At 36.0% G+C, this 27,771-nt stretch overlaps 1 protein-coding gene across 2 annotated transcripts in view; it reads left to right on the plus strand.

Moving 5' to 3' along the window:
• KIF18A (kinesin family member 18A) overlaps positions 1-11,020 on the plus strand; it is a 116,636-nt gene extending 105,616 nt beyond the window's left edge. For both annotated transcript variants that reach the window (XM_058305614.1, XM_058305615.1), the window contains exons 14-17: positions 1,081-1,522; positions 2,259-2,366; positions 7,823-7,932; positions 10,366-11,020. In XM_058305614.1, coding sequence (XP_058161597.1) covers positions 1,081-1,522; positions 2,259-2,366; positions 7,823-7,932; positions 10,366-10,448 — 743 coding nt within the window. In that variant the 3' untranslated portion in view covers positions 10,449-11,020. The remainder of the gene's footprint in view (positions 1-1,080; positions 1,523-2,258; positions 2,367-7,822; positions 7,933-10,365) is intronic.
• Positions 11,021-27,771: the final 16,751 nt, after the last annotated feature.

Below are 27,771 nucleotides of genomic sequence, written 5' to 3' on the forward strand. Positions count from 1 at the left end.
AGTCAAGTTTATTATTACGTATGTAGTCAATTCATTTTCTGCATTAATAAAAGTCTTTAATCATAAAAATAACATCAGAATTATGTTTTAACTGTATGTGGAAAGACATAGAACTGGTTGGGAAAGGAAAAGCTAAGAATCTAGTTAGCGAGGCCCAGGTGACGAGAAGGTAATGACAAGAGGGTTATTAGAAATAACAGAGTGTAGAGTAAAAAGATCAAAACGGTCAAGTACAGCTCCTTAGGGAAATGTATACATTTACTGGATGAGGGTAGAAGCAGACACAGATAGGGTAACAGGCATTGAGGAAGTAGTACAGATATCACTTTGAAAAACTATATAAGTTGTATAATAGATCTGAAAAAAGACCATTAAACTTAGTGACCTCTTGACATTTGAGAGATTTTCTTTTGCAGGGTGGGGAGGGTCAAAGAAAGAACACTCTGAAGTCTTCAAAAAGAAATAAATTATGTTCATTTTTTTTCAGTATTAAATCTAATTCCTTGTAAACCTATGAATTATGTGTGATATAGAAGATAAATCAATCACTGGTATATTTAATTAGCTACCACACCTGCGATAATAGGAGGTAATGAATGAATGAATGAATGAGAGGTGCAATTCTTTCATTCAGTAGGACTTTATTGGTCACTACTGTCCTTATTAATCCAGAGTAAACTTCCACTCATTTAGTAACAGGTGATATTTTTCAATAGAAGTTACTACTCTCTGCCTCTATAAATGTTGAACCCTTTTTTTCTTTATCTTAAACCCAAATCAAACATGAAAGCTAAAAAATTGTGAATTTTATTGGAATTGGTTGTTTTCATAATTACCTAATATCTCCAAATGGCTTTATCTATAAAATTAATGTTAATATAGCCATTATTTCTTTTCCCTTAGAATAACTTTATAGTTAAAAGCAATAAACTACTTTTCTCCTTTCCAACTTTTTTTTTCCAAAGTCTTTTCAGTTGGCAGAAAATGTACTTCATTTGTTGTCCTTTTTCTTAATTGCTAGAGTTACTGGAAAAGCATTTTGGGAACATTATTGAGCTTTTCTTTAATTTTGTTGACCAGGTACATCTTCAAATGAATCTAATCTGCTTAAAATTCCTCCACAAAAAAGGACTCGGAGAAAACTAATGCCTTCTCCCTTGATAGCAAAACATTCCCAAAAGTCTGCCCTTTCTGAAAGTATGCAGCTCAATGATTCTCTCAACAAAGAACTTCAACCAATTGTATATACTCCAGAAGACTGTAGAAAATCTTTTCAAAATCCATCTGCTGTGACCTTACTGAAACCATCATCACATGCTACAAGTTTTCAGGCCATCAGCTCAAATATAAACTTTGATAACTCTCTGAAAATGTTATGTGAAATAGATATCCCTCTTAGCAGAAGAACAGAATGTGGAGAGGAAGATTTGGACTCTACTTATACTGTATGTGAAGATACCAGGAACTTGAAGAGTAAATTACCTGAACAGGAATCACTGCCAGACAGTAATATTTTACAAAGGTACAAAAGAATAATATTTGCCAATTCTTTTTTCTTGGTTTTTTACATAATTTTTATACTATTACCTTTTTTTCTTTCTTTAAATATATTTGAGGATTATTTCAAAGATGAAGTATACTTTTTTGATTACAAAACAGTATTTTACTTTCATAAAATCTTAATTCTCTTTTCCTCCAGATATTAATTCACTATTGCAACATGTTAGTTTTAAATTTTGTATCTTAGGTATATTAACTCTTACTAGGCTAGAAGAGACCTTAAATTATACTTAGTTTATTCTTCATTCTCCAAAGTTAAATAATGCAAGCCATTATCAGAGGGTTACCAAGCTTATTATTCATTAATATCTTCCCTGACAGAAGTTCTACAGTTTGTGTTCGTATTTAGCAAACTTCACCTTAGTCAGATATGGTCATATGTCTAAGGTATGGTTGACTGCTTGTCTTCCAGGCAAATATATCTTTCTCACTTCATCTGTATAACACCTAATCTAAAATGGAAAGAAAAATACCTTTACTTTTCTATGCTCTAGGGAATACAGAAATCTCTTGAATAGCAGTTTTACTATAGTGTAAGAAAAAAAAAAAGAAAACCCCAAAGCAAGAGAGAGAGGTATTATAGGAAAAATGTGTTTATTTATTAATGCCAAATGGCTTTCTAATTATGAAAGTGTCTTCCCCTTTTTTTCCAGAGTATAAATCAAAATTATTTTTATTTTTCACTATTTAATGTACAGGCTTGACCCTTCTTCTTTCTCAACTAAACATTCTATGCCTATACCAAGCATAGTGCCATCCTACATGGCAATGACTACTGCTGCCAAAAGGAAACGGAAATTAACAAGGTATGATTAAGATTACACAAATTATTTCCCTCCCCATACCTATGTAAAATGTCTTTATATTTTCTTTCCTACAGCTGTTTTTTGTTTCTTGTACTTAGAATGTCAATTCATATTTTAGCATACATATGATAAATTGCCCTGAATGAAGCACTGGATTCATATTATCAAAGAAAGACCCTACTTGATAGAGCCCAAGTATTTTACTTCATATTTATATAAGATATTCCATATTTTAGATTATTAAAAATAAGTCAAAAAGTCTTCCAGCTTTCAAAAATGTTACTTAATTTTAACTTTCTTCTAGTGACAATTTTTACTTATTTGGATATTTTTCCTTTTAGACATTACTTAATTTCTTCAGTCCTGAAATCATACTATTAATCATACATTAATGTAAGACTTAAATATAATATAAAGAGTCTCAAATTTCTGGTTATGACAGTATAGCTTATATCAAACCAATTCACCCATAAAGAACAGTTGTAAAAGCTGCATAAAATACAACTAATAGTGAAGGCACTGAAGAACAACCAAGGAAGTTAGGACTTGAGGGCCCAAAAATCACATGAAAAAGGAAAACATACTGTGGAGAGCTGGACTTCCTCTGCCTTTTTGTTTTTCCCCATTTGCACACTTGCCAAATCATGGCATAAGGCATAGAGACCAAGCAGAAAATGGAAACCTACCACTATCAGAGTGTCACTGAGTTACAGAAACAAAAAATCATTCCCTGCAGCTTTTACCCTTGAAGTATTTGTCAAGTTCTAAATTATGTGGAATAAAAGGCCAATAAATAAGCAAAAAGCAGTGCTAAAAGGCTAAAGTGTTAAGTAGAGTTTTGGCATTCTAATGGGGCTGGGCCACAACAGTTGAAGTTCAGGAGCTTCAGTGAAGGAGAGACCCTGTTAAGCACCCTGGAATTTTTATAACCCCTGGAGTGGCTATGCTTGAGGAAGAGGGCAAACTGGAAATAGACCAGTTCTTGAAAGATCATCTCATTCCCTGATTAGAGCTAGGTAATCTGCCTGCTTGCCAAAAGTAAAGTAAGCCTTCTCTAAAAGAATATATCATCCAGAGCCTCTACAGTTTTTTTATATATAGTACTTGGCATTTAGTCAAAAATTACCAAATATGCGAGGATACAGCAACAAATGATTAAAAATGAGAACAAAATAAATTAGAGAAGCAGTGATCCATACATGATACAGATATGGGGGTTATCAGAGGGACTTTAAAAATGTAACTGTAATTAAGTTCAACAAAGTAAATGATAAAGTAGAGCCTTTCACTAAAGAACTAGATTCTATTAATATTAAAATAAATCAAATGAGGGGAGCAGACGTGGCTCAAGCGGTTGAACTCCTGCTTCCCACATGGGTTCTGGGTTTGGTTCCCAGTACCTCCTAAAAACAAAAAAACAAACAAGTAAACAAATGAAAAAAAACAACTCAGGGAGCAAATGTGGCTAAGGAGCTGAGCACCAGCTTCCCATACATGAGGTCCTAGATTCAATCCCTGGCCCCGGTACCTCCAAAAAATATATATATATTTTTATGAATATTCTGGAACTTTTTAGTTCTATTGTTTTCAATAATAGAATTGGCTGAAATTAGGAACTCAGTAAATTTAACAGATTAGATACAACCTAAAAAAGTATTAGTGAACTGGAAGTTAGGTTGATAGAAAATATCCAAACCAATACAAAGAAAGATAAAAAGGTGGAAGAAAATAAATGAGACATATGGAACACAATTCAAAAGATCTAAAAATATGAATTTCAAGTCTCAGAAGGAAATGAGATAAAGAGTGGGGTGTAATAGTATTTGAAGAGATGCTGGCTGACAGTTTTCCAAATCTGTCAAAAGACATCAAATCACAGATTCAAGAAGTACTGAAAACCACATGTGGGATTATTTGAAAGAGAAACTTACCTAGGTACATGATAACAAAATAGCTAAAGACCAAAGACAGAGAAAATCTTAAATATACTGAGTTATGACATTAAGTCCATTATACATTTTTTGTAATCCTACAGCATTGAATGCAACAGGATGTATTCAATGAATGTAAAGTGGATCTGACTTACTTTCCTTTTTTTCTTTGCCATGTGATTATGGGGAGAAGAGTACAGACCTTAAGATAATTGTTTTTAATCCTGTATTTTTCACCATGGACCTGTTATCATTTGGGCTAAAGGAAACAAATCTACAAATAGCTCACTTATTTGTGCCACATAAGGAATCTTACATAAGTGAATTTTAGATCTATCCTTATCCCTCCAAAAGAAAGTACAGCAGAGCCTTGTAATGTGTAGTAGAGAAATTCACAGGTTCATTTTTCCTGAATTTCTCTATCCATGACATTTAAAAATTTGTATTTTGCTAAAGCACAAATTTTAATTGTGCAATTAGGCTCATGTATGGGAGTGAGTCACTTAATGAGCAAGCCTAGCTAACCACCATCATCTGTTTCATCAATTTTTTATTACTAATTTTCATTGTGTCAATTGTTTCATTCCTTTCATTAATTAATGTTGGTGAGTTTTCTAGTCCTTCACTGATAGTACACTCTGTTGTGTTAAGTAAGATGTGTCTGAAGTTTATAGCTAAGAGTAATTGTTAAATGTAACCATAGACAAAATCATATTATTTTTCAGAAAATATCCAGGTATGTGAATTGGTGTATTTGGAGTGGTTTAAGTTAAAGGACTTCATGCAAGCAATTAATATTGTGAAATAATATTAAAGAACAAGTAAAGAAAGTAACTTGATTTCTCATAGCCTATTAATTGTTCTATTACATTCCCTTTGATACCAATAATTAGATCCTGCCATTAACTAAAGTTAAAAAAGATTAATGCTAGAAATGTACATAATTACTTTTTTTTATCTTCCTTTTCCCTAATTAAATCTGCATGAACTTGAGAATAAGAAGCTCTGGTATTTTCCACTTAGCAGTTTCATATACATCCTCAGGTGTCTATATATTCTAATATGGTTTTTAAAATTAATATAGGAAGACTCAATGTATATATATGTTATTTATTTTGCATCAATTTTTCTCTCTGAAAAATATTAGAATCCAAAAGCACTAGATGTTTGAAAAACTTACCAAACTAAATTTTTACTTATTACTTAAATTGGAAGCGTTAGATTTTTAATCTTATCAGTTTATTTAATATCACTGTACCAGATTTTTTACTAAATAACAAAAATACCAAATATACTCTCTCTAGAGAGTATGTATTTGGTAGATTGGTTTATATATTTATGTGTGTGTGTGTAAATTTTTATTTATACATATATATATGGTTTTATTTATATGTTATATTCATCAAAGTTTTGGATGTTTGTTTTGTGTTTATTTGATTGGATGTTTATTTGTTTGTTCTGTTTGTTTTTTCCACAATCTTTCTTGGCACCCAAAAATGGTCTCACACTCACCATACATTTTTAGTTTGTTTTTAAATATGTTTAATTATTCCAACTAGAAATTAACTTAACTGAAAGAATACGAGATATATTGTTTTTAGTAAGCAGAAATATTCTTATTTGTTTAAGGGAACAAAAGGTTAGTTTTTAACTTTTATTAATGATTGTGGAAATATAATTATTACAGAGTTGGCAGAATTTTCAGATATCTCCTCAATATAGTCTTTAGCATAATTTGAATTTGCACTCCTATCAATTTTATATCTTTTTATCATCTGATTTCATCAGCGGACTACTTTATCTCAATCCTAAAAATGTTTTTGTACATTTGCATTTATGTAAATATACAACTTATTTGATTAGGCTTTCATTCCTAGAAATATGAGCTTTATTCATGGATTTATTGAAACTAATTTTCAAGTGAGAACATGCGATAAATAGAAATTAAGATCCTGGAACTAACCAAAGTGAAAAATCATATGAAATAATAAAGGCAACTTTAAGATAAGTTGTAGGGAAAAAGTGTTTTTCAAAAGTAGCCAATGGTATTGATGTCTATCCTTGAAGAATAAAATCACCAAATAACTGAAAAAGAATTTCTCCCTTGGCCAGCTGATATATACATTACCAAAACAACAATAATAATTTATTTAGCACTATTTAGGAATGAAAAATTTGTACAGCTAAATTTGTTTACTTCTATAACTCTAGTACTTTATTATAAGCATTTTGAGTAGGTATCATTTGCATTCTTGAACAGATTAGGTATGATCACCATTATGAACACCATAGTCATTTGTCTCAGGGACTCTGGTAAATTGAAGTGTATCTGCTGAGTTATTTTTCCCTGCATGTAGTGTACTCATGCCTGATTTCCTTATCTATCATATTGTCCTCTCTGACTGCTTAAATGAGTATACCACCAGCCCATTTTCCCTTTTCCCACAAACACCATACACCCACACCAGTTTACTGCATAGTTTGGATTACCAGAAGAACAAGTTGCTGCCATAAAAGGGAAGCCTCCAATTGTTAATCTAACAATCAAATTAGTAGCTACTTGTAAAATGCTATTAGTAACTTTAATAGCTAGAAATTCCTTGATAATTAGCTTATTTGAATCAGTTTAGGCATAGAAAAAAAATTAAAATTCACTCCTCTGTAGGATTAGGGAGAGTTACTGTTTTTCAGGGCCCAAATCTAACTCATCTCCACAAAATCTTCCATTTCTCCCATCCCCTAAACTCAGTATAGATCCTTGTAGTGTGAAAACTTGTAGCACTATTCTTTATTCTGTCTTGTATTATTTTGTGTATTTGTCTTATTTTTCCCTATCTGCACTGTATATCTGTTCAATAAGCTTTCAAAGCATATTGTTTGTGGCTTGCTCATTTGTACATCTTGTAGCACGAGACCATAATAGGTATTTCTTAATATGTCCACTCAAGTCAAGTTAGAAACCTGACCCATTAACCATGTGAGATCAATAAAAATTTTTGAAGATAGAACAAAATGAAAGTGTCATTTTTTTCCATTTCAGTTTCTGTAATTGCAGTAATCAGTGAGAGATTTTCAGTATCTTTATCATTCTGTAATTTAAGAACAAGGTTTACAAAATATCTCACTTGTTTAGGCACCCACCCCCCATCCCAGATTGGGGTGCTTGCTCTAGATTTATAATATGAGCCGTTTTTTACCTCTTGTGATTATGTAGGACTTATCTCTACACTTTGAGTATATTGAAATAATTTGTATTCTAGCAGAACACCTGGAAGTGTCTTGCTCCAGAATTGTTATATATACCTACAATCATAATATACAGTTTGAATAATCATCATTAAAATCGCACACAGCTAAATTTGTCTGTGGACCAACAGTGCATTTAGTACCTCCAATTACTTGTATGGGATATCATAACTTAATATTTTAGTATTTTACTTCTTTAATCTTTGTTGCATGTAGAATACATGTTACAACTTACAGAGTAAAAAATACTTTACTTAAATGAAACTTTTTCCCCTGTAGTTCTGCATCAAGTACTCCGTTAACTGCTGCAGTAAATTCTGGATTTGCCAAACGTGTTCGACAAGATAATTCAAATGATAAGCATTTTCAAGAAAACAGACCAACAATTGGTATGTCTCAACTCCTATTCTGATATTTAATTACATGATTACCTAAACATACATAGTCATACTTGACATATTTTATAGTGTTTTTGTAAGCATCTCCTTTTATCTACTCATCACCATTATTACATGGTTGAACAAGTGCTTTTATCCATATGTTACAAATAAGGAAACTTGAGTTGTAAAATGTAAAGCACATACCCACGATCACACAAATATTTTGTGGTGGAGCCAGAACTTTGAACTTGATCTCCCAACTCCACATTCCCAACCCTTTTCATTATACCCTACTCCCCAGATTACAGTAGAATTTGGTAAATAATTTAGCTAATATCTAGAACAATTAGCTGAATGTATTACTTAATGGGTTTTAGATTCACCCTTAATATTATGTCCTCTTGAAGTTTTTCTCTTAGCCATTTTTTTTTAAGAGGTACCATGAATTGAACCTGGGACCTCATACATGCAAAGCAAGTGCTCAACCACTGAGCTACGCCTACTCTGCTCTTAGCCTACTTTTTTTTTTTTTTTTTTCAGATTAGTTAGGCCAGTAATTTATTAAGGAAGGGAGGAAAGAGAAATGGGAGAAAATCACAAATTAAAGGTCCCAGGTAGAGAGGAAAAGGCTGGCAAGTGATAAAGAGGGCTGATTTACAGACTACAGTTCCCCCTTACAGATCACAAATGCCCAAGTTTACTTGCATGCTGTTCCAGGCAGGGTGGAAGAAGGCAAGAACATGGGATGTTTTGCTTTGGCACTTGCCTTTTTATTTTTAATAATTTGGCCTCTAACTTATTTGTTCCAATTTCTAGTTTCTATACCTTGTTGGAATCATATACTCCCATTTCTGTGGCCCATTGATAAGTTTAAAAAGATGCTGAAAGGGGTAGCTACATTCTCTCAATCATAAAAGAAGGTAACATGAGTAAATCCATGATAACAAAACCATATCTTCAGTAAAACTAGAGGTATATAGCACCAACAAGGTTCAAGGCCTTGGTGTTGAGATCTTTGGGTCTCATCTCATACCACATTTCCTAAGACTGCATTCAAAAAGTGTTTATTGTCTAAGTTCTTACCATGTACTAGGTTCTGTGATGAATTCAAAGGTCAATAAGACCTAGTTTTGGTTTATTCTTTAAAGGAACTTACAACAGTACTTGGAATTCAAGAGTCTCTTGAGATGAAGAGTGTTTCTAAGAATAAAATGAAAACTTTTATTTCTTTCTGTCAGTGCTCTTTCATTAGAGTAATATAAAATATTTCAATAGCTTTGCCATGCTGTTGATTAATATTTACTCCCTGTGGTAGACAGTGGCAGTTGTTATACCTTAAGTTCAATGGTAATGGCTTTCATGCATTTTAAACAATCAAACAATAATGTCCTGAAAAGTAAAATTTACTGTGATTATTTGGTTTGATATGCCACATTTAATAATACCTAATGAGTGTCTACTTATTGTAGATATGTACTACCCTAATAATCTCCTGAAAAGCTTTTCCAAGAAGTCATAATTCTGAAAAACAAATAATAAAAATTTATGAAAACTCTTAAAACATAGATATTCAGTTTTCCTAATTGCTTATTTTTCTAGCATAGTATAAAATGCATCAGCAATCTCGTGGATAAAGAAAGGTGAATTAAAAATTTACAATGGAGAAAAAAGTGGGAGTTGATACTAAACCACAGTGCTTGCCAAAGAGGAAAAAGAGCTAAAGCTAAAAGATTACATGTTTTAGAAATAATGGAGTGCTTACAAAAAGGTATTAGTCTGTAAAGGAAGACAATATTTTATGTACATTAGGGCATTCAGGTGAAGATGCCCTAACAGACATCAGGAATTACTGGAAAAGTAGTAGAGAATTGGTCCTACCTTATTTGGAGTGTATTCAAGTAAATTCTCCAATTAACAGTAGAGAAATAAAAAATCTACAGGGCCAACAGTGGAAAAGAAGGTACTGTTGTTACCAGAGAAGTTAGAGAAGTAAGAAATAATATCAAGAGAAAATGGTCCTTAAAATTAAATCCTTATGAGATCAAGAAAATGGGTAAGAGATTAAACTGATCCAAGAAGAGCTCAATCTCACCTTGTTGTAAGAGTATTTTGTTTAGTTGAGAATCCTTATGAAAGCTGATGAAGAACCGAAAGAACACATTTAAAAGTGACAGTGAAAGGAAAAGGGGTTTTGAGAGCAAGATCATCACTTGAAGAAGTACAAGATTGAGGTTTAAAAGACCTGAGGAAATGATCTCAGGAAAATGAGGAAAGGAAGATGTTTCTTTATTGTTGTTAGTTTAAAACTCATGTTATTAACTATGAATCTCAAGAATAAGTTTTCCTTTTTAGGGCTATAATTTTCAACAAATTTTTATAAGTTGAATAAATGGTGAAAATTTTTTTGAATTATGCTTATATATCTTTTTATTTGTTCTCTAGAATATAAAAGAAACATCCATAACATAAATGCAAACATGGTTAGAAAATTTGGAAGAAGCACTTCAAAAGAAAATCTAAGATAAGTTACTTCAAAATCAAAAAAATGAATTTGATCAAGTCTGGTTTTAAAAGTATTTATTGTCTGTGCCTTTTTAGAAACTTATTTTAGGATATTTGAAAGAAACACTGCCTTAAAGCTGGTTCACACAAATACCTTAAACAACAGAAAGTAAAACTCTGTTGTGTTCTCCATTTTTGTATTTTGAACAAGTATTAACTTTAAACAGAGAAGAGTTTGAATGCCTAAAATATTTGTTATCCTTTAAAATGCTTAAATCGGCATTGTGAAAGTTTGTTTTACTATGTTGCAACAAATTAATTAGAAAACAATAGTGAGTTATATTCTTATTATTTTTATAAAATGAGAATTGAGACATGATATAATTATGGCCTAGGATATATTTGGTCTTCTATTGTTTCTGTACAATGTTTTAATCATACATATGGCTTCCCTTTCCAAAAATATTTTGATGTACAAATGTAGATAGATATATGTGCCTGTAAAGTTGTCATAAATATTATTTAAATAGTCATGATGAATAAAATACTAATATTGTTCCTTGACACTTGATATATTAAAGATGTAGATTTTGAAGTGCTTGGTTTCTTGTCCCTTTAATATCCCTTATATAACTTAAACTCTTATTTTATATAGGATATAAACTTTGTAGATTTGTATTTCATATTAGAGCAAGATACGTGATACCACAGCCAAATCTAAAAATAATCTTTACTTCTTTAATGATAGTGAGAAAATGTCTTATTCATTCCAGCTACTACGGGAAGGAAGTACATGGAGCTGCAACTTAGTTATGTAAACTTGCTGCCTTGTTTGGCTTCTTTATTTATTAAATGCAACAAATTTTTGTTAAATGCACTTTATCTAAAAAGTGGACCAATGATAAGTATATAGCTCAATGAATTTTCATAAACCCACCCACCTAACACTCAGATCAAGAAATAGAAAATTACCACTATACCAGCAGCAGTTCTGTGCCTCTTCTAGTAACCACTTCCCACAAAGATAACCACTATCCTGACATCTAGCAATTTACCTTAATTTTTATTAAAGAAACAATATCTTATTCTTTTAAAAAATGATACAAAATTGTATGAAGTAAAAATGTGCTTCCTCCTCACCCCTTGCCAATATCACTCCCAGATATAAGCATTGTTAATACTTTGGGTACCTTGCCAAGTCATTTATCTTATTCATATACACACATATATGCTTCTTGTGGGTTTTTTGTTTTGTTTTGGGTTCTTTTTTTTTTCTTTTAATATAAAAATTGGATCATACTATTTATATTACTCTGTAACTTGCATTTTTATTCACATTTAAAGTATGGACATCTTTGTAAAATTTTTAAATGTGAATTTTATAAATACTGCTATTGCAAGTTGATGAATCTTAGTATAATTTTTTTTTTAAGATTTATTTATTTCTCCCCCCACCCCTCGTTGTTTTGCTCTCACTGTCTGCTTTTTCTGTCCGTTCACTGTGTGTTCTTCTGTGACTGCTTGTCTTCTCTTTAGGTGACACCAGGAACCGATCATGGGACCTTCCTGAGTGGGAAAGAAGCACACAATCTCTTGTGCCACCTTAGCTTCCTGGTCTCTGCTTCTCTTATTGTCTCTCCTCTGTGTCTCCTTTTGTTGTGTCATCTTGCTACACTAGCACTCTGCATGGGCAAGCACTGCTGCGCGGGCTGGCTCTCCCTGTGGGCCAGTACTTCTGTGTGGGCCAGCCCTCCACACAGGGCAGCACTCTGCTCAGTCCAGTTTGCCTTCACCAGAAGGCCCCGGGAATTAAACCCTGGACCTCCCATATGGTAGACGGGAGCCCAGTTGCTTGAGCCACCTCCACTTCCCAGTATAATTTTTACATGGCAAATGAAATCAGAGAGAAACCTAGATGACAGAATCTTTTTTGTTGTTGTTAAATATATATGTATAAGGTGGCATATTTAGGCCAGTAAAAAGAATTTATTGAGAAATGGGGGGAAAGAACATATGAACAGACCAAAGACTTAAGTCTCTGGGACATATATTTAATGAGTATAGTGCTATATATGGTTCAAATAAAAGGGGCAGAAGAGCCACATGTAGGGAAATTATAAATGAGTCTAACTCTGTTACATTGGGGAGCTTACATTCCAAGGGCCAACTGACAGGGTGTCAAATTCCTGAGATTATCTGCCATATAGTGTGTAGGGGTCTCTAAAGCCCTCACGAGCAGCCTTGCTTGAGGCATTTTTACTGTGGCAGATCCTCCTAAGGCATATGTAAGTATAATCTCTCAAATGACCTCCAATTCACTTTGGCCATTAAAACTCATTTATCTTTACTATTCCCCCCTTGGTCAAGGTCTTTTTCCAAGTGCATTACTAGTTGGTGCTTGGTAAGGCTTATCCTCAGGACTAGGTTGTCATGTCCCCATGCGGGGGGGATGGTAGTATGTTTATATGATGAGTTTGGCTTAGAGACCACATTCAAGCCACAAGGAGGCTTACAGGAGGTAACTCTTAGGCAAACATTTAATACTAGGCTAAGTTTCAATTTCACAAGAAAAAAGTGTGTAAGTACAACCATTAGTATCAAGGGTCTCACATATTGGTCTCTCCTCTTTCATTAGGCACTGCCCATGTACTCAGGGAGACAGTCTCTTTTGACAAATACTTTACAACATTTCTGAGAATGCTTTGTAATATACATTATTATTTCTACATCATTGTGTCCAAAGTGTGTTCCACAGAATCTGACTTAACAGGGATACTTGGCCAAGAAAGGGTTCCATGTCAAAGAAGATTGGGAAACACAGTATATTGAGTGACTGATATACATTGACCTATAAGCCCCTGAAGTCTTGCAGTCAAGAATCTTGCTTAATTTATCCCAGTAATTCCCAAATTCCTTTGAAAAAAAAAGTTTAGATTAGGAAAATTTACAAACATACATCAAAATAAGGAAGATAATAAACCCTAATGTAACCAGAACCCAATTATCAAAATTTTGCCACATTTGCCTGAAGTATCTGTTTTTTTGTTTAATTTATTCATTTCTTCTTTGCTGGAGTATTTTAAAGCAAACCCCAGATTTCATTTCATTTCATCCCTACACATTTATTTATGCATCTCTAAAAAATATGCCATTTTCTTATTTAATACAAAAAAATGCTTGCATCAAAGAGGTCCTAATAATATCCCTAGGGCGGCGGACTTGGCCCAGTGGTTAGGGCGTCCGTCTACCACATGGGAGGTCTGCGGTTCAAACCCCGGGCCTCCTTGACCCGTGTGGAGCTGGCCATGCGCAGTGCTGATGCGCGCAAGGAGTGCCCTGCCACGCAGGGGTGTCCCCCGCGTAGGGGAGCCCCACGCGCAAGGAGTGCGCCCCATAAGGAGAGACACCCAGCGCAAAAGAAAGTGCAGCCTGCTGGACTGGCGCTGCCCACACGGTGAGCTGACACAAGGAGATGATGCAACAAAAAGAAACACAGATTCCTGTACCGCTGACGACAGAAGCAGACAAAGAAAACTCAGCAAAATAGACGCAGAGAACAGACAACCGGGTTTATGTGTGATGAATCTGGACTCAGATGGGATCTCCCTTCATAAGACTTTCATGCTAATGTGCTGGAGGTGCAGTTAATGTTGGGGTTTAAGATATATTTAGGGGATTTGAATCTCTGGACTGACAATGTGATAGCCAGGTCCTGAGCCTCAACAGACTCCAGCACCTACAATCTGATCTATTGGACTTACCACACTCAGCTAAGATGGAGTTGAAGAAGGACACCCACCACACCATGGAGCCTAGAGTGATTACAACTGAAAATGGGAGGATTGCATCCAGCATCCAGGTGGAATCTGAGCCTCCTCTTGACATAGAGGTGCAATGGACACAACCAATCCAATGTCCACATAGAAGAGGTGGCATTGGATTGGGAAAAGTGGACATGGTGGACGATGGGTATGGGGAAAGGCAGGAAGAGATGAGAGGTGGAGGCGTCTTTGGGACATGGAGCTGCCCTGGATGGTGCTTCAGAGGTAATCACCGGACATTGTAAATCCTCACACGGCCCACTGGATGGAATGGAGGAGAGTATGGGCCATGATGTGAACCATTGTCTATGAGGTGCAGAGGTGCCCAAAGATGTACTTACCAAATCCAATGGATGTGTCATGATGATGGGAACGAGTGTTGTTGGGGGGGGGGGGGGGAGAGGGGGGGTGGGGGGGGTGGGGTTGAATGGGACCTCACATATATATTTTTAATGTAATATTATTACAAAGTCAATAAAAAAAAAATGTGATCTAAAAAAAAAAAAAAAAGAACAGACAACCGGGGTGGGGGGGAGGGGAGAGAAATAAATAAATAAATAAATCTTAAAAACATATATATAATATCCCTAAGAACACACTTTGAATAATGTTCTAGATTATTAGTGGCTACATAATTAATAGAAGATTACTTATAATGGTAGAGATGTAGTGGAATATATTCAAGAGAGTCCTTTTATTTACCAGGTTGAAATAATTGGTTTTCAACATATTACCACTAACTCCACCCCTCTTTCTCATTCATTTTTATTAAGACCTAATTAAAGCAAAATTTTTTTGTAGAGTAACATTTTTAAAAGTAAATTTATGTTATGCTTTCTTAGTTTTTAAAATTAACTGGAGAACAGGTTCTTATATGCCTGGACTTGCCTTACATGCCCCAAGTAGGTATAGAAGACTAACACCATGAAAAACAGCGCTGCTGTAGTTCAGTACGTGTGTTCCTGAAAGTCACCATGCTATACAAAATCATGTAATAAAACCAAAGAACTTACGGGGTGAAATGGGATTGGGGTACAGCACTCAAAAACTTTTGTCAGTGACACATTAAAAAAGAAAAGAGAGAAGCCTAATAAAGACAGCAGCACAGTTTTACACATGTTAAATGGCAAAGAAAAAAAGTGCCGCAATAATTATGACACTCTACCTTGAAAAAGACCCAAAATTTGCTTGTGGAAGTGGTCATCATAAGTTGTGCAGCTTGTTGAGTTATTTTGCAGTGATAGAAAGAATCCATTATCTAAAATAGGATGGAAATGTATAACCAGATGTGCATGGGTTTGGCTCCCTGTCCCTATGAGTGGTGAGTATTTTGCATATTCCTACACAACTGAGTTCAACTTTGTGTCATTTTCTGTGTTCACATAGTATTTCATGCAGATGAAATCTTGAATAAGCAAAATTAACATTCACATTATGTTCAAATTGTTCCCTAATATATCAATGGCACTGGAACAAAAGTTACAGCAGAATTGATTGTACATATATATTGAATTTATGCTTAAGAATCTGCATAGGGATTAGTATTCATAAGAAAAGGTCTTATTTTAAACTCTCCTTTGGTTCCTTCATATTTAAATAATTTGGCAATATCTAAGATAACTCTGTTCAATAAGAGCTTTGGTATAAATGGAGTTCCAAGTTACCTTGAGAGAGACTTTTCTAGACATGGCCTTATGAGTTTATAATGTCCCATCATTTGTGAAGAGGCCATCAGTCAGAAGCTCTTAATGAGTACATAATAGCCACAAATTCTTGAACTCTTATCATGTGATGTGTCTTAAATGAATTTTTCACTTCTCACAAGCCTATAAAGTAGATAGCACAAACCCACAATCCCCATTAATAATTACAAAATTCCAAAGGATTTTGAAAATATTTTGTTTTTGGTAGTAAAACCTGACTGCTAATGTGAGACTATTGATAGTCTTTATCCCACTTAGTGTAAACATTCAAAGGTTTTGCTGTAGAAGTGTTAGTGTTTGGTTATATTAATGTAATACCCCCAGACTCCACTGGGGGTATTACATTAATACAGCATTTGCCCCATATTGCCTTTCTGAAAAAAAAAGACTGAGTTCCATCATATCCACCCAAAAGGGGTGTCAGGTAACAGTTTTTAGATGATATATATTTATTTTACTAATTTTAAAAAGAAGCAGCAGCAACTTAGAACCACAGATAGGAAACAACGAAGTTGGAATTTTGAACTCAGATTAGTAGTAAAAGTTGCTATTCTTGTTTCTAGACTATACACTGACTCCATTTACACTGTGCCTAACATCATGCATTATGAATAACTGTACAAAATCATCTCTTCTACATATGTTCACCTGTGATTTGGTCATTTTAATTTGTGAATGAAGGTCAGCAAATTGATTGCACCCCAGATTTGCTGGAAAGATTTATGCAATACATTTTATAATATTTATAACAAAATATATTTAGTGTAAATTGTTTATGTAAAAAAAATAATTTAAAATGTTAGTACATGTAGAAAAGTCTTTAGCATCACTGAAGGCATTCACATATCCTTTGGGTTGATCTTGCAAGGGGTGTTCTGTTCCTTTTATAATCAAAATATCATATGCACATTATGTTTTGCATATTCACAGCTTGCTCATAAGTTGTTGGCAACCACCCAAGGTAAAATATGTTGTAAAATCATTGTTTGTCTGGATTATATATGTTGAGTACTGAATTTATCACTCCAACTTCCCCCAAAAGGTACTAGTTGACAGATAGCTAAAGCAGATAGAAGACAAAATTTCCCAGAAGTCACAATTTTTAAAAGTAGTTCATGCTCATATATCCAAACCAGATGGAAGGTGAAAGATATCTGTTTGGTATAATTATGGTTAGTAGACATGAAAAGAAAGAAGTTCTGTGATCAGAACTTTGGACAAAAATACTACATCCTCAGCCTCATTTTTCATTCCTCAGTCACTTCTCAAATAAATTTTGCATGGCCTTCCTAACCCCACCACCTTCTGCACATACCCCTTTCCCATTATCCACTTTATGAGGCTTTTTCAGAATCATAGTTTTAATTATTATTCTTTCCTAGTCATCCCAATAGCAATTTTTAATTTAGGTTCCATCTTCCGCCAAATATTTTACGCAGTTCAAAATGCTCAAAATACTCAGAAGCCTCTTACATCCCAAGTGCATTGCTCCCTGAATTCTTCATATCTAATTAAAAATATAATCTACTCAAACTAAGTCTGAAAGATTGCTCTTATTATTTGTTCTTTCTATCTGCTTCCTTGGCTTTCTCCAAATAAGTCTACCTGTGTGTTCCACTTATGCAAGTTCAAGGCAGCTGAACTTTTACTTGTCCCTAGTTAGTTCATACTTTGGCCTGTACAGGTTGAAGAGAAATCTCACTCAAGTGCATCCCTGGCAACCAACAACTCTCTTGCCCTGCAGAATACTACCTAACATGGCTCCAACTCAGAAAAAAGTCCCCAGCTACCACCGAACATTATAGGAACTAATCTCATTGTACTTTTTTGCTTATGAAAAAAAAGTATCAGGTCCAGGTGTAAGTGCATAAGTGGATATTTTAAAATATTGGCATGGATGGCAATTGTACCTACTCCTTGTTACATTATAGCAACAACCAAATGTTTGACAAATTAGATTGTCAAGTATTTACATATATCAGCAGAATTGTTGTGACATTTTAGTAGATCTCTGCTGTCTTGCCCAGCTCACCTAAGTTTGATGAAAATGTCTCACTTTTTCTTGGGGAAAACACTCCTGTCCTCAGTGAGAACCTAATGGAGCTGATCCTGCACTCCCTGTTTCCCAGCTCATCATGGCCAGTCCTCCAGGCAATAGTCATTGGTTCAAGAGGACATTTGATTTGATGTGTCCTCCCTAACACTGGAGAAGAATTTGTCTCCCTTCTGCGTTATGAGGTATAAGGATTATTTAAGCTTAGATCTCTAGAGTCTTCTCCATCTTCATGGAGAAATCTGTCTGCAGAAATGAAGTCAGCAAGAAAGCCAAGGAGAATTTAGAAAAAAAAGGAAAGCTCATGATGACATTGCTTGAGCCCCTGAATCCAGGTTTGTCTGAAGATAGCTAGATTCAACTCCAGGAGGTCTCGAGTCCATAAACCATTGAATTTCCTTTTTCACTTGAGCCACTTTTTTTTTAGCTTTTTATTTTGAGATAATTATAGATTCACACAAAGTTGAAAAAATAGTACAGAGAGCTTGTGTACTCTCACTGTTGTTCTCATGTAATTACAGTAACTATCACAACCAGGAAATTGACATTGGTAAAATGTATGTGTATAGTTCTGTGCCATTGCATCATGTAGATTAATGTAACCACCAGCACAATTGCGATGTAGAACTATTCTATCACAACAAAACCTCCCTTGTACTACCCTTTATTATCACACCAACCTCCTCCCCCCATCATCTTTACCCTTGGCAATCATTAATCTGTTGTTCATTTCTCTAATTTTTTCATTTCAAGAATGTTATATAAATGAAATCATACAGTATGTGGCCTGCTGTGAACCTTCTTCCCTTCGAGGCCCACCCTGGGTGCCAGTTGCTGCTTCCCTTCAGGTCCCTGTTCAGCAGCCAGTTGTTGAGCTTCCCTTCAGGTCCATGTTGCGCGCCAGTTGCTGAGAACCAGCTCAGCTATAGGTTGGCTTGAAGGAAAGGCAATGTAGAACTTAAAGAAATAAAGGACAGAGAGAAGGACACAAGAAAGGAAACAAAGATAGGACAAGGGGACTCAGCTTCAGGAACTGAGAGCCTCGACCCTAGTTTCCACATTATATTTATTAGGAACTCCAAAGCAGCTGTTCCTCATCAGCACAGCAACATTTACAATAATTGGGGATAAGTGCAACAAATAGGGAACAGGTAAGCCAGTTTCCCTCAACAGTGACTTTTTGAGATTGGCCTTGTTTACTCAGCTTAATGTTCTTAAAATCCATCTGTCTTAGTTTGCCAGGGCTACTCTGACAAATACCACAAAATGGGTTGGCTTAAACCCAATTTATTGTCTCATGGTTTTGGAGGTTAGAAGTTCAACATCAAGGTATTGGCAGGGCTTATTTTTCTCACAGTCTGTAGATTCTAGCAGTCCTCCATCACATGGCAATCTCTCTCCTTGTTCTGTTCTGCTTTCTGCTAACTTCCAGCTTCTGACCGTCAAATTCCTTTTGTTTATAAGGACTCCAGTGATGTGGATTAAGGCCCACCTCAATTCAGTTTGGCCTCTTCTAAATAGGATCTTCAAGGACCTCATTGTACCTTAACTAATAATAACTTCTTCAAAGGTCCTATTTATAAATGGGTTCACACTCACAAGAATGCAGATTAAGACTTTAACATGTGGCACAACGTGTAAACCATAATATAAACTATAAGCCATAGTTAGTAATACTTCAATATGTATTCTATCAATTGTTACAAATGGACCACACTAATGAAAGATGTTAATTGGGAAACGTGTGGGAAGGGGAGGAGGTGAGGTATATGGGGATCCCCTTTACTTTCAATGTAACGTTTATGTAATCTAAAGCTTCCTTAAAAATAAAATGAATCTTAAAAAAAAAAGACTTTAGCTTGTCTTTTTGGGGATGATTCAATCCCCAACACCATCAATCGTTCATTCCTTTTTTTTTGCTGAATAAATCTCATCTTATGGGTGTACCAAAATGTATAACCATCTGCCTGTTGAAGGCTGTTTTGGTTCTTTCAAATCTTGGACTATTATAAATAAAGCTTCTCTAAAGCATTAATGTACAGGTTTTTATGTGTTGAACTACTTTTAATTATCTGCCACTTGCAACTGAAAACTTTAAATATTACACACAGAAAAATGCCAAAAGAGTGTGAAAGAACATTTTTCTTCATCTTTACACATTCCTTCATTTTCCCATGAACTAGGAACTTTTTCCAACATTTCCTCTGTGAGAAGAACTAGAGAAGTGCCTGCTTTTTTTCTCCATCTTATTTTTCTTTCTTTCCTGAAGACAGTTAATTTATCCAATCTGAGATAGTAGAATCCCAACATCTGTTTTTCCACATTTCTCTGTTGGGTCAGATTAAAGTGTAGAATGTCATTACAGTTGTGGCCTGGCCTCTTGCTACATTCTATTGAAGCTCTGCTTGACTTTCATGCCCTGCATAGCCAGGGTCAGGACAAAGGCCAAGAGCCCCACTGTCCTCTCTACATTTCCACTCTTGCTAGTTTGTGTTCCAAGGGCGTTGAGTAGGTATGTGCCTTCATAGGGCTAGTGGGTAAGAATTCCAAGATCTAAATTTGGGGAAAGTAGTAGAATGCCCTATACTGTGTTACTACTCCCACTCTGATCTAATGCTTACATGTACTACATGACCTCAAAGATATTGCCATATTTAAGTTTGTTTTCCATTATTAAACCGAAATTTGTTATTGTATTAGGACTTTCCCTTGAACTCTAATCTCTTCCCTCTCCCCTCCTTCCTTACCTCCTCTCTTCTCTCTCTCTCTATGTATACACACACATACACACACAGAAAGACTCCAAACACTGTCTCCCAAGTTTAGGTATTAAGTCACTTCCCATGCACAAATGTCCCAAAACTATGTAATTCAATTTCACATGACTCCATCTACAGAGTATCTATCCTCAAGTTTCTATCCCAGCACAAACACACTCATCAAAATGATCAGTGATGCCATTTTTGTTTACATATTACTGTTCTTCACTTATTTATCTTACAAAATTCCACGAGTTCTCCCTCACAAAGTGTTCTTTTATCCTTTCCTAATAACCTAATCGAATTCAAGATTGGTATCCCTAGTTCGCCATCACTGGCACATCAGTAACAGATCCAGAAGGAAAAAGAAGGAATCAAAGAAAGCTGTGAGTAGTGGGAAAGGCAGAAAGCCCATTGGTAATTATAACGGCATAGGTTTGTGTATCCTGACCATCTTTCACATAGACTTTTCCAAAATTAGTACTTAATTCCAAGTTAATACTTCTGCTAAAGTCATCTATTTAGCTTTTAAATTGATTTTTAAAAAATGTCCCTGAGTCTAGAATAAGCATTCAAGGCTAAATGTCCATGATCCTAACTCATTTTCAGACCCTATAATAATAGAGGCTTTTCTATCCTTTACCTTTTCTATTTTAAAGCAGTGACTAAGCCTAATTAGCTCTTTGTAGTGCCCAGCCAGCCAAAAGTGTTCTTTTAAATATTTTGAATATTTTGGTCTTGGTTTTTGAAGAAATGCACCATTGCACTTCTCCATTTCATGGAAAGATTTAAAAGACAAACCTTAAAAACTAGCTGAACTAAATTTTGAAAAGAAATTCATTCTTGGTGGACTGGTTTTTGGGGGGTTTTGTTTTGTTTTTAATTGTGTTGTACTTTTTTTATGCATAGTATTTGTTCTGAGTGCTCATTACAGTGTTTTGGAATCTAAAAAAACTGAACTAGATAAACTGCAGGTAAGTTTTTACTTTTTGATCAACACAATACTTTTTTATTCCTGTGACCTTCCTCAGGAGGCTGCTACCTCATGCCTATAAGTTTAACTTCACAGGAGGTATGGTATAATGCACTTTTAATTTTATTTAGTAGTCATCTTAACTCCCTAGATTCACTTATTCTCCCTCCCCCTAAAAAAGAAATTATGATGACAATTTGTGATGTTAAATATCTTTTGCAGGTATTTGGTAGATTTCATCATCTTTCTTCACACCGTTGGAAGTTAATTTTTAAGGGGTGGTGAGAAGTGATGGCTGTCAGAATTAGTTGAAACTCATTTCAAAATTCTCCATCTGTCAATAGTTCAGCATAATAGCTCACAGACCTACATTGATACAGTTGGTTGCATAGAAATGACATTTCCAGGTGAAATTCATTTACAAAAGTAAACTAATTCCTAGCAATGACCTTAATGACCATTAGAGAAAGTCCTTCATTAACCAAAAGTAACCTGTAAAGGGAAGATGAATCCAATAGTTTATTTGACATGCTCCAGATATGAAAATTTTCTAGACCCCACCCTCCAATTCATTTCATGCTTATTTGGAAATGTGCACCCAAAAAGACTTGATATTTAATTCTTTTATAAACTGTAAACACATCCCAGTGGTATTTGGAGATCTTACAGACTTTGTCTATAAACAGTAGTTGCTTCAAGGCATAGTCCAGATACTTACTGGTACAAAATTTTAGATGCTTAACAAGTTCTTCAAATGAATGCCAATAATTTTTAACATTTGGATAGCAAAAGCACATTTGGTGCAATGAATATTTAAAATGTTTACATTTTAGTAGCCGTCATAAAGGCTATCTGTAGAACACATTTGCAAGATAAATCCTGAATTATATGTAGCAACTTGAAGTGTACTTATACCTGAAGTATATATTTAAGTAAAAATTCAGGATCCTACATCATATCTTATTATTTAGCTAAAATGCCAGATGGAATGTAATGTAATATTGCATAACTTAGCTTGACTCAGCAATGCAAGCAGCTTAGATTTTGAATATTTTTCAATTAGAAATGTCATTAAAAAGAAAAATGCAAGGATTAGGGGAGGAAGGAAACCGTTTCCTGAATAACCAATTTTCCAGTCCATTATATTGCTGAAGCCAGTTGTAGCATTACTTACCCACCTGTACCAAAATGAACCTTTTGTACTCAAATATACCATATGTAAAGGGACCAATCAGCCTTATCCACAGGTGTACAACATTGAGAAGCACTCATAAGTGGTTGAAATGTCAAGGTAAATGAAAAATAAATCATTGATTCAAACACACAACCACCTATACTTCAGACAAGAACAAGAAGCATAATAGAAAAATACCCATTGTAAATATTTGTGAGGCAATCAACCTTTGAAAACTTAGAATTGGTTTATAAAATTAATTTATATACATAGAACTCAAAAGTGCCTGCTATGTTTATTTTGCTTAGGTAAAATCAGAGCCAATAGTCTAATAGATCTGTGTAGTCATAAATATTGGGCAGAACCCATTGGCTCATTTGAGGATAAGCTCGCATTTCTTGGGAGTGAGTCTAATTTCAGATTTCAGTGCATTTTAGTTGTGTGATGTTCATGGCAACAAGACTAAGCTCTATGAAATCCAAGATCATGTTGCTCCTGTTCCCCCTTGTACTCCAGTACCTAGCACAGTACCTGGTTCTGTTGTCCTGTTTTCAGGAAATCTAAAAGGGAACCTTATTATGCTTCATGTTTGGCATTTCCAGAGAGAAACAAATGGCTGAATTTAGTGAAACACAATCCTAGGCTATAAAAATGGCACAGTGATTTTTTTTTTTAACCAGCAATAAAAAAAAAGTGATTTATTTCTTACAATTATCTTGTAAAATATATTCTGACTCCTCCAGAGTGGCCTGGGTCATATGTTCTATATCTTTCAGGTAATGAGTGAGTCATAAAACTTGAGAGATGTGAGCCATTTTTCCCCTCTGTGTGGGCAGAGGGATGTGTGGCTCTGCCATTCTTGACAATGCTCTCATTTTATCCCTAAACATAGTATTGGGTTTTTTAAAAATCATAACTTTTGTTGAAATTTAAGAAAACATATTGGACTCTCCTATAATGTGAAGATTATTAAATAATCACCTAGAATTATAACTTTACTTGTTTACAGGGTATTTAAAAGTAAAGAATTATTTTCTAGTAGGCAGCTTTCATTAATCTTGTGCAAATTTACCCTTTCAATATTTTTAAAAGTCCAGGTTTTGTACTATAGTCCCATATACCTTTGCCTATTGACTCTTCGAAGAAAGAAAATATAATCATATTTTATATGTAAGTAAAATGTTTCATTTTCACTAATGGGAATCTGATAAAACTACCATTATCTCTAATTACCCGGTATAATCTCAACTGGAATTGAGGAACGGGAGTGCTCTGTTATTTGAATTTAGGGTGTAACAATTTTAATGAAGGAAAAGCCTCTTTCATTTTGACTCCTATTGAAAAATTTGAACTGTACTTTTTCTCATCTAACTTTCTTGCCTCTTTTTGAATATTTTAATGGGTAGGAAATGTATCTCTTTGCAAGACAGCACCCTCCATTAATGGAATACTACAATTGTTAGAAAATTCTAATTAAGGTTGAACCAAAACCTGTCCCACTAAAATTTTGGTCCACTGATTCTTGTTCTGTTTTTGAAATCAATAAAGTTACACCCCTTCCTCCCATTTTACAAGTTAAACTTAATAATAGAAAATCTGTTCTGCAGTTTTATTAACCATTATTACAAATACTTGATAATGTCTTAGAAAATAACCAGGTCTTGATTGCTTGCACATATTGTATTAGTTAGAAATGCCAGGAAGTGGATGTGGCTCAAGAGATTGAGCTCCCGTCTACCACATGGGCAGTCTCGGGTTTGGATCGCAGTGCTTCCTGCAGGGCCCTGAGCCTCAGCAAAGTTGCAACTCCTACTCTCAGGTTTGTTGGACTTGGTCAGTAACAGGGAGGTAAAGATGGTCAACTACCACACCAGGAAACGAAGAGTGCCTACAACTGAAAGCAGAAGAATTGCATTTATTATCCATATGCAATCTAAGACCCGTATTGATATAAAGATGGAGTGGACATCACCATCCCAGGGTCCACAGAATGGAGGAATAAAATATGGATTAGAATGGACTTACTGATATTCTACTATAAAACTATTGTGACTAGTAATAAAAGAAATTATTGCATTGATGTGGAGTAAGTGAGCACAGTACTACCACTGCATAATATTCTATTGTATGTATATTCCACAATTTGTTTACCACTCCTCAGTTGTTGGGTACCTGGGTTGTTTCCAACTTTTGACTATCATGAATAATGCTGCTGTGAATATTGGTGTGCAGATGTCTATTCGTGTCACTGTTCTCAGATCTTCTGGGTATATACCTAGCAATGGCATTGCTGGGTCCCATGGCAAGTCTATATTCAACCTCCTTAGGAACTGCCACACAGTCCTCCATGGTGGCTGTACCATTCTACATTCCCACCAACAGTGAATAAGTGTTCCTATCTCTCCACATTCTCTCCAACATGTACAGTTTTCCAACTTTTTAATATTGGCCATTCTAATAGGTGTGAAATGATATCTCACCATAGTTTTGATTTGCATTTTCCCCGTTTGCTAGTGATGTTGAAAATTTCTTCATGTGCTTCTTAGCCACCTGTATTTCTTCCCTGGATGGTTGTCTTTTTGTCTTCTGCCCATTTTCCAATTGAATAGTTTGCCCTTTTATTATTGAGCTGTACAATCTCCTTATATATAATGGATATTAAACCCTTATCAGATAAGTGACCACCAAACACTTTCCCCCATTGAGTCTGCTGCCCACCCCCACAAAGTCCTTTGAGGTGCCAAAGTGCGGCGGCTTGCTCGGTCGGTAGAGGTGGGGTCTGGCTGCAGACGAGGGGTCAGTCCAGCCCAGGACGAGGGGTCGGTCCGGCAGCAGACGAGGGGTCGGTCTCACAGGGGTTGCGCGGTTCGGCTGACGGGGTCGCCCGGCGAAGCCGGCGACGAAGGGGTCGCCCGGAGAAGCAGGCAACGAACTGGGGACAAGGGAGGCCAGGCCCTTGTCGGGGACTCTCAGGACTGGAGGGCGCACGGCAGAAGAACTACCGCGGAGACAAGGTAAACACGCAAGTCCACTTTATTGAGGGAGAGGCAACAGTTTTATAGGGGCTGGGGAAGGCTGATTGGTCGAAGCCACACCCTGTTCTGATTGGTTGCGGAGAAAGGTCAGTGGGCGGTACTGGACGGGGGAGGGGTGGTGATTAGGGATTGGCTGTTGCTGTTGCTGGGGGAAGTGGCAGGGTTTAGTGATTGGTGGCTGCTGTTGCTGGGGTAGAGGGCAGACTGGAGTTTCCCGCCCACGCCTGGCTGTTGCTGCTGTCAGGGGGAGGGAAAAGGGCAGACTGGATTTTTCCGCCCACGCCTGGCTGTTGCTGCTGTCGGGGGAGGGGAAATTTTCCGCCCTGCGCCTGCGCAGGGAGAAAGAAGAAGAAAGGTGCCGCCCCACAGGCATCGTGTGGCGCCATCCGGGAGGAGGAGCGGCCGCGGAAGCATGGCTGCCGAGAAGGGGAGACCCGAGGGCACTCTGCGCCCATGCCGAGCTTCCTTCGGGGGTGGCGGTGAGTCTGACCAGCCACCCTATTATGGGGGCATCGGAATTAGGCCTACTGCAGCTGCTCCCCCGCCAGGCCAGCAAACCACACTTGAGCCCGAGGGGTGACCGCACCAAAGTGCTGAATTCCAAAGAGATCCCATTTATCTATTCTTTCCCTTGTTGCTCATGCCTTGGGTGCAATGTTCAAGAAACTACTGCCCACCACAAGATCCCAAAGATGCCCTCCTAATTCTCTTCCAGAAACCCCGTGGTTGTTGTTTTTATATCTAAGTCCTTGATCCATCTTGAGTCAGTTCCTGTACAAGGTGTTAGATAGGGATCCTTCCTCTTTCTTTTGGATTTGGTTATCCAGCTCTCCTAGCACTAATTGTTGAGTAGACGGTTCTGGCCCAGCTGGGTGGGCTTAACGGTTCTGTCAAAAATCACGTGGTTGCAGATGCGAGGGTCGACCTCGGAGTTCTTGACTCCTTTCCATTGGTCATACTGTCTGTCCTTAAAGCAAGCCAGACACAAAAGCACAAATACTGTATGATTGCACTACTATGAACTAAATATATTATGTGAAATATAAATATATTATGTGAAATATGAATATGGGTATAATTGCATATATAAGACCATTTTGCTTTAAAGTTGAACAAATGTAGGTTAATGCTACAAAATGTTAATATCAGACCAAAAAAACACATTATACTAAATGAAGGAGACCAGACACAGAGTACTACATATTGAATGATTCCATTTATATAAAATGTAAATATAAATCCATTTATAAAGACGAAATTAAAGTTAATTAGCCTGCCCAGGAGTGGCACCGCACACATGGAGAGCTGACACAGCAAGATGATACAACAAAAAGAGACACAGATTCAGATTCCCGGTGCTGCCTGACAAGAATGCAAGCAGACACAGAAGAACACACAGTGAATGGACACAGAGAGCAGACAATGAGGGCAGAGGGGGGAAGGGGAGAAAATTTTTTTTAAAAAGTCAAGTATCCAATATTAAAAAAAAAGAGAGATTCTCTTATACCCCACTCCCCACCATCCCCAGCTCCTCCCACATCAACATTCCCTTTCATCAGTAAGGCACATTCATTGCATTTGGTTAATACACCCTGGAGCACTGCCACACCACATGGATCATATAGTTTACATTGTAGTTCACACTCGACCCCAGTTCATCCAGTGGGTTATGGCAGGATAAACAATGTTCTCCATCTGTCCCTTCAATATCATTCAGGACAACTCCAAGTCCCAAAAATGCTCCATAGTACACTCTTTCTCCCCCAGTCCTCAGCAATTCCTGTGGCCACCATCTCGATATCAACAATACAATTTCTTCCATTGCTTG

This window comes from Dasypus novemcinctus, chromosome 10 (assembly GCF_030445035.2).
Source record: "Dasypus novemcinctus isolate mDasNov1 chromosome 10, mDasNov1.1.hap2, whole genome shotgun sequence".
Lineage (NCBI taxonomy): Eukaryota > Metazoa > Chordata > Mammalia > Cingulata > Dasypodidae > Dasypus > Dasypus novemcinctus.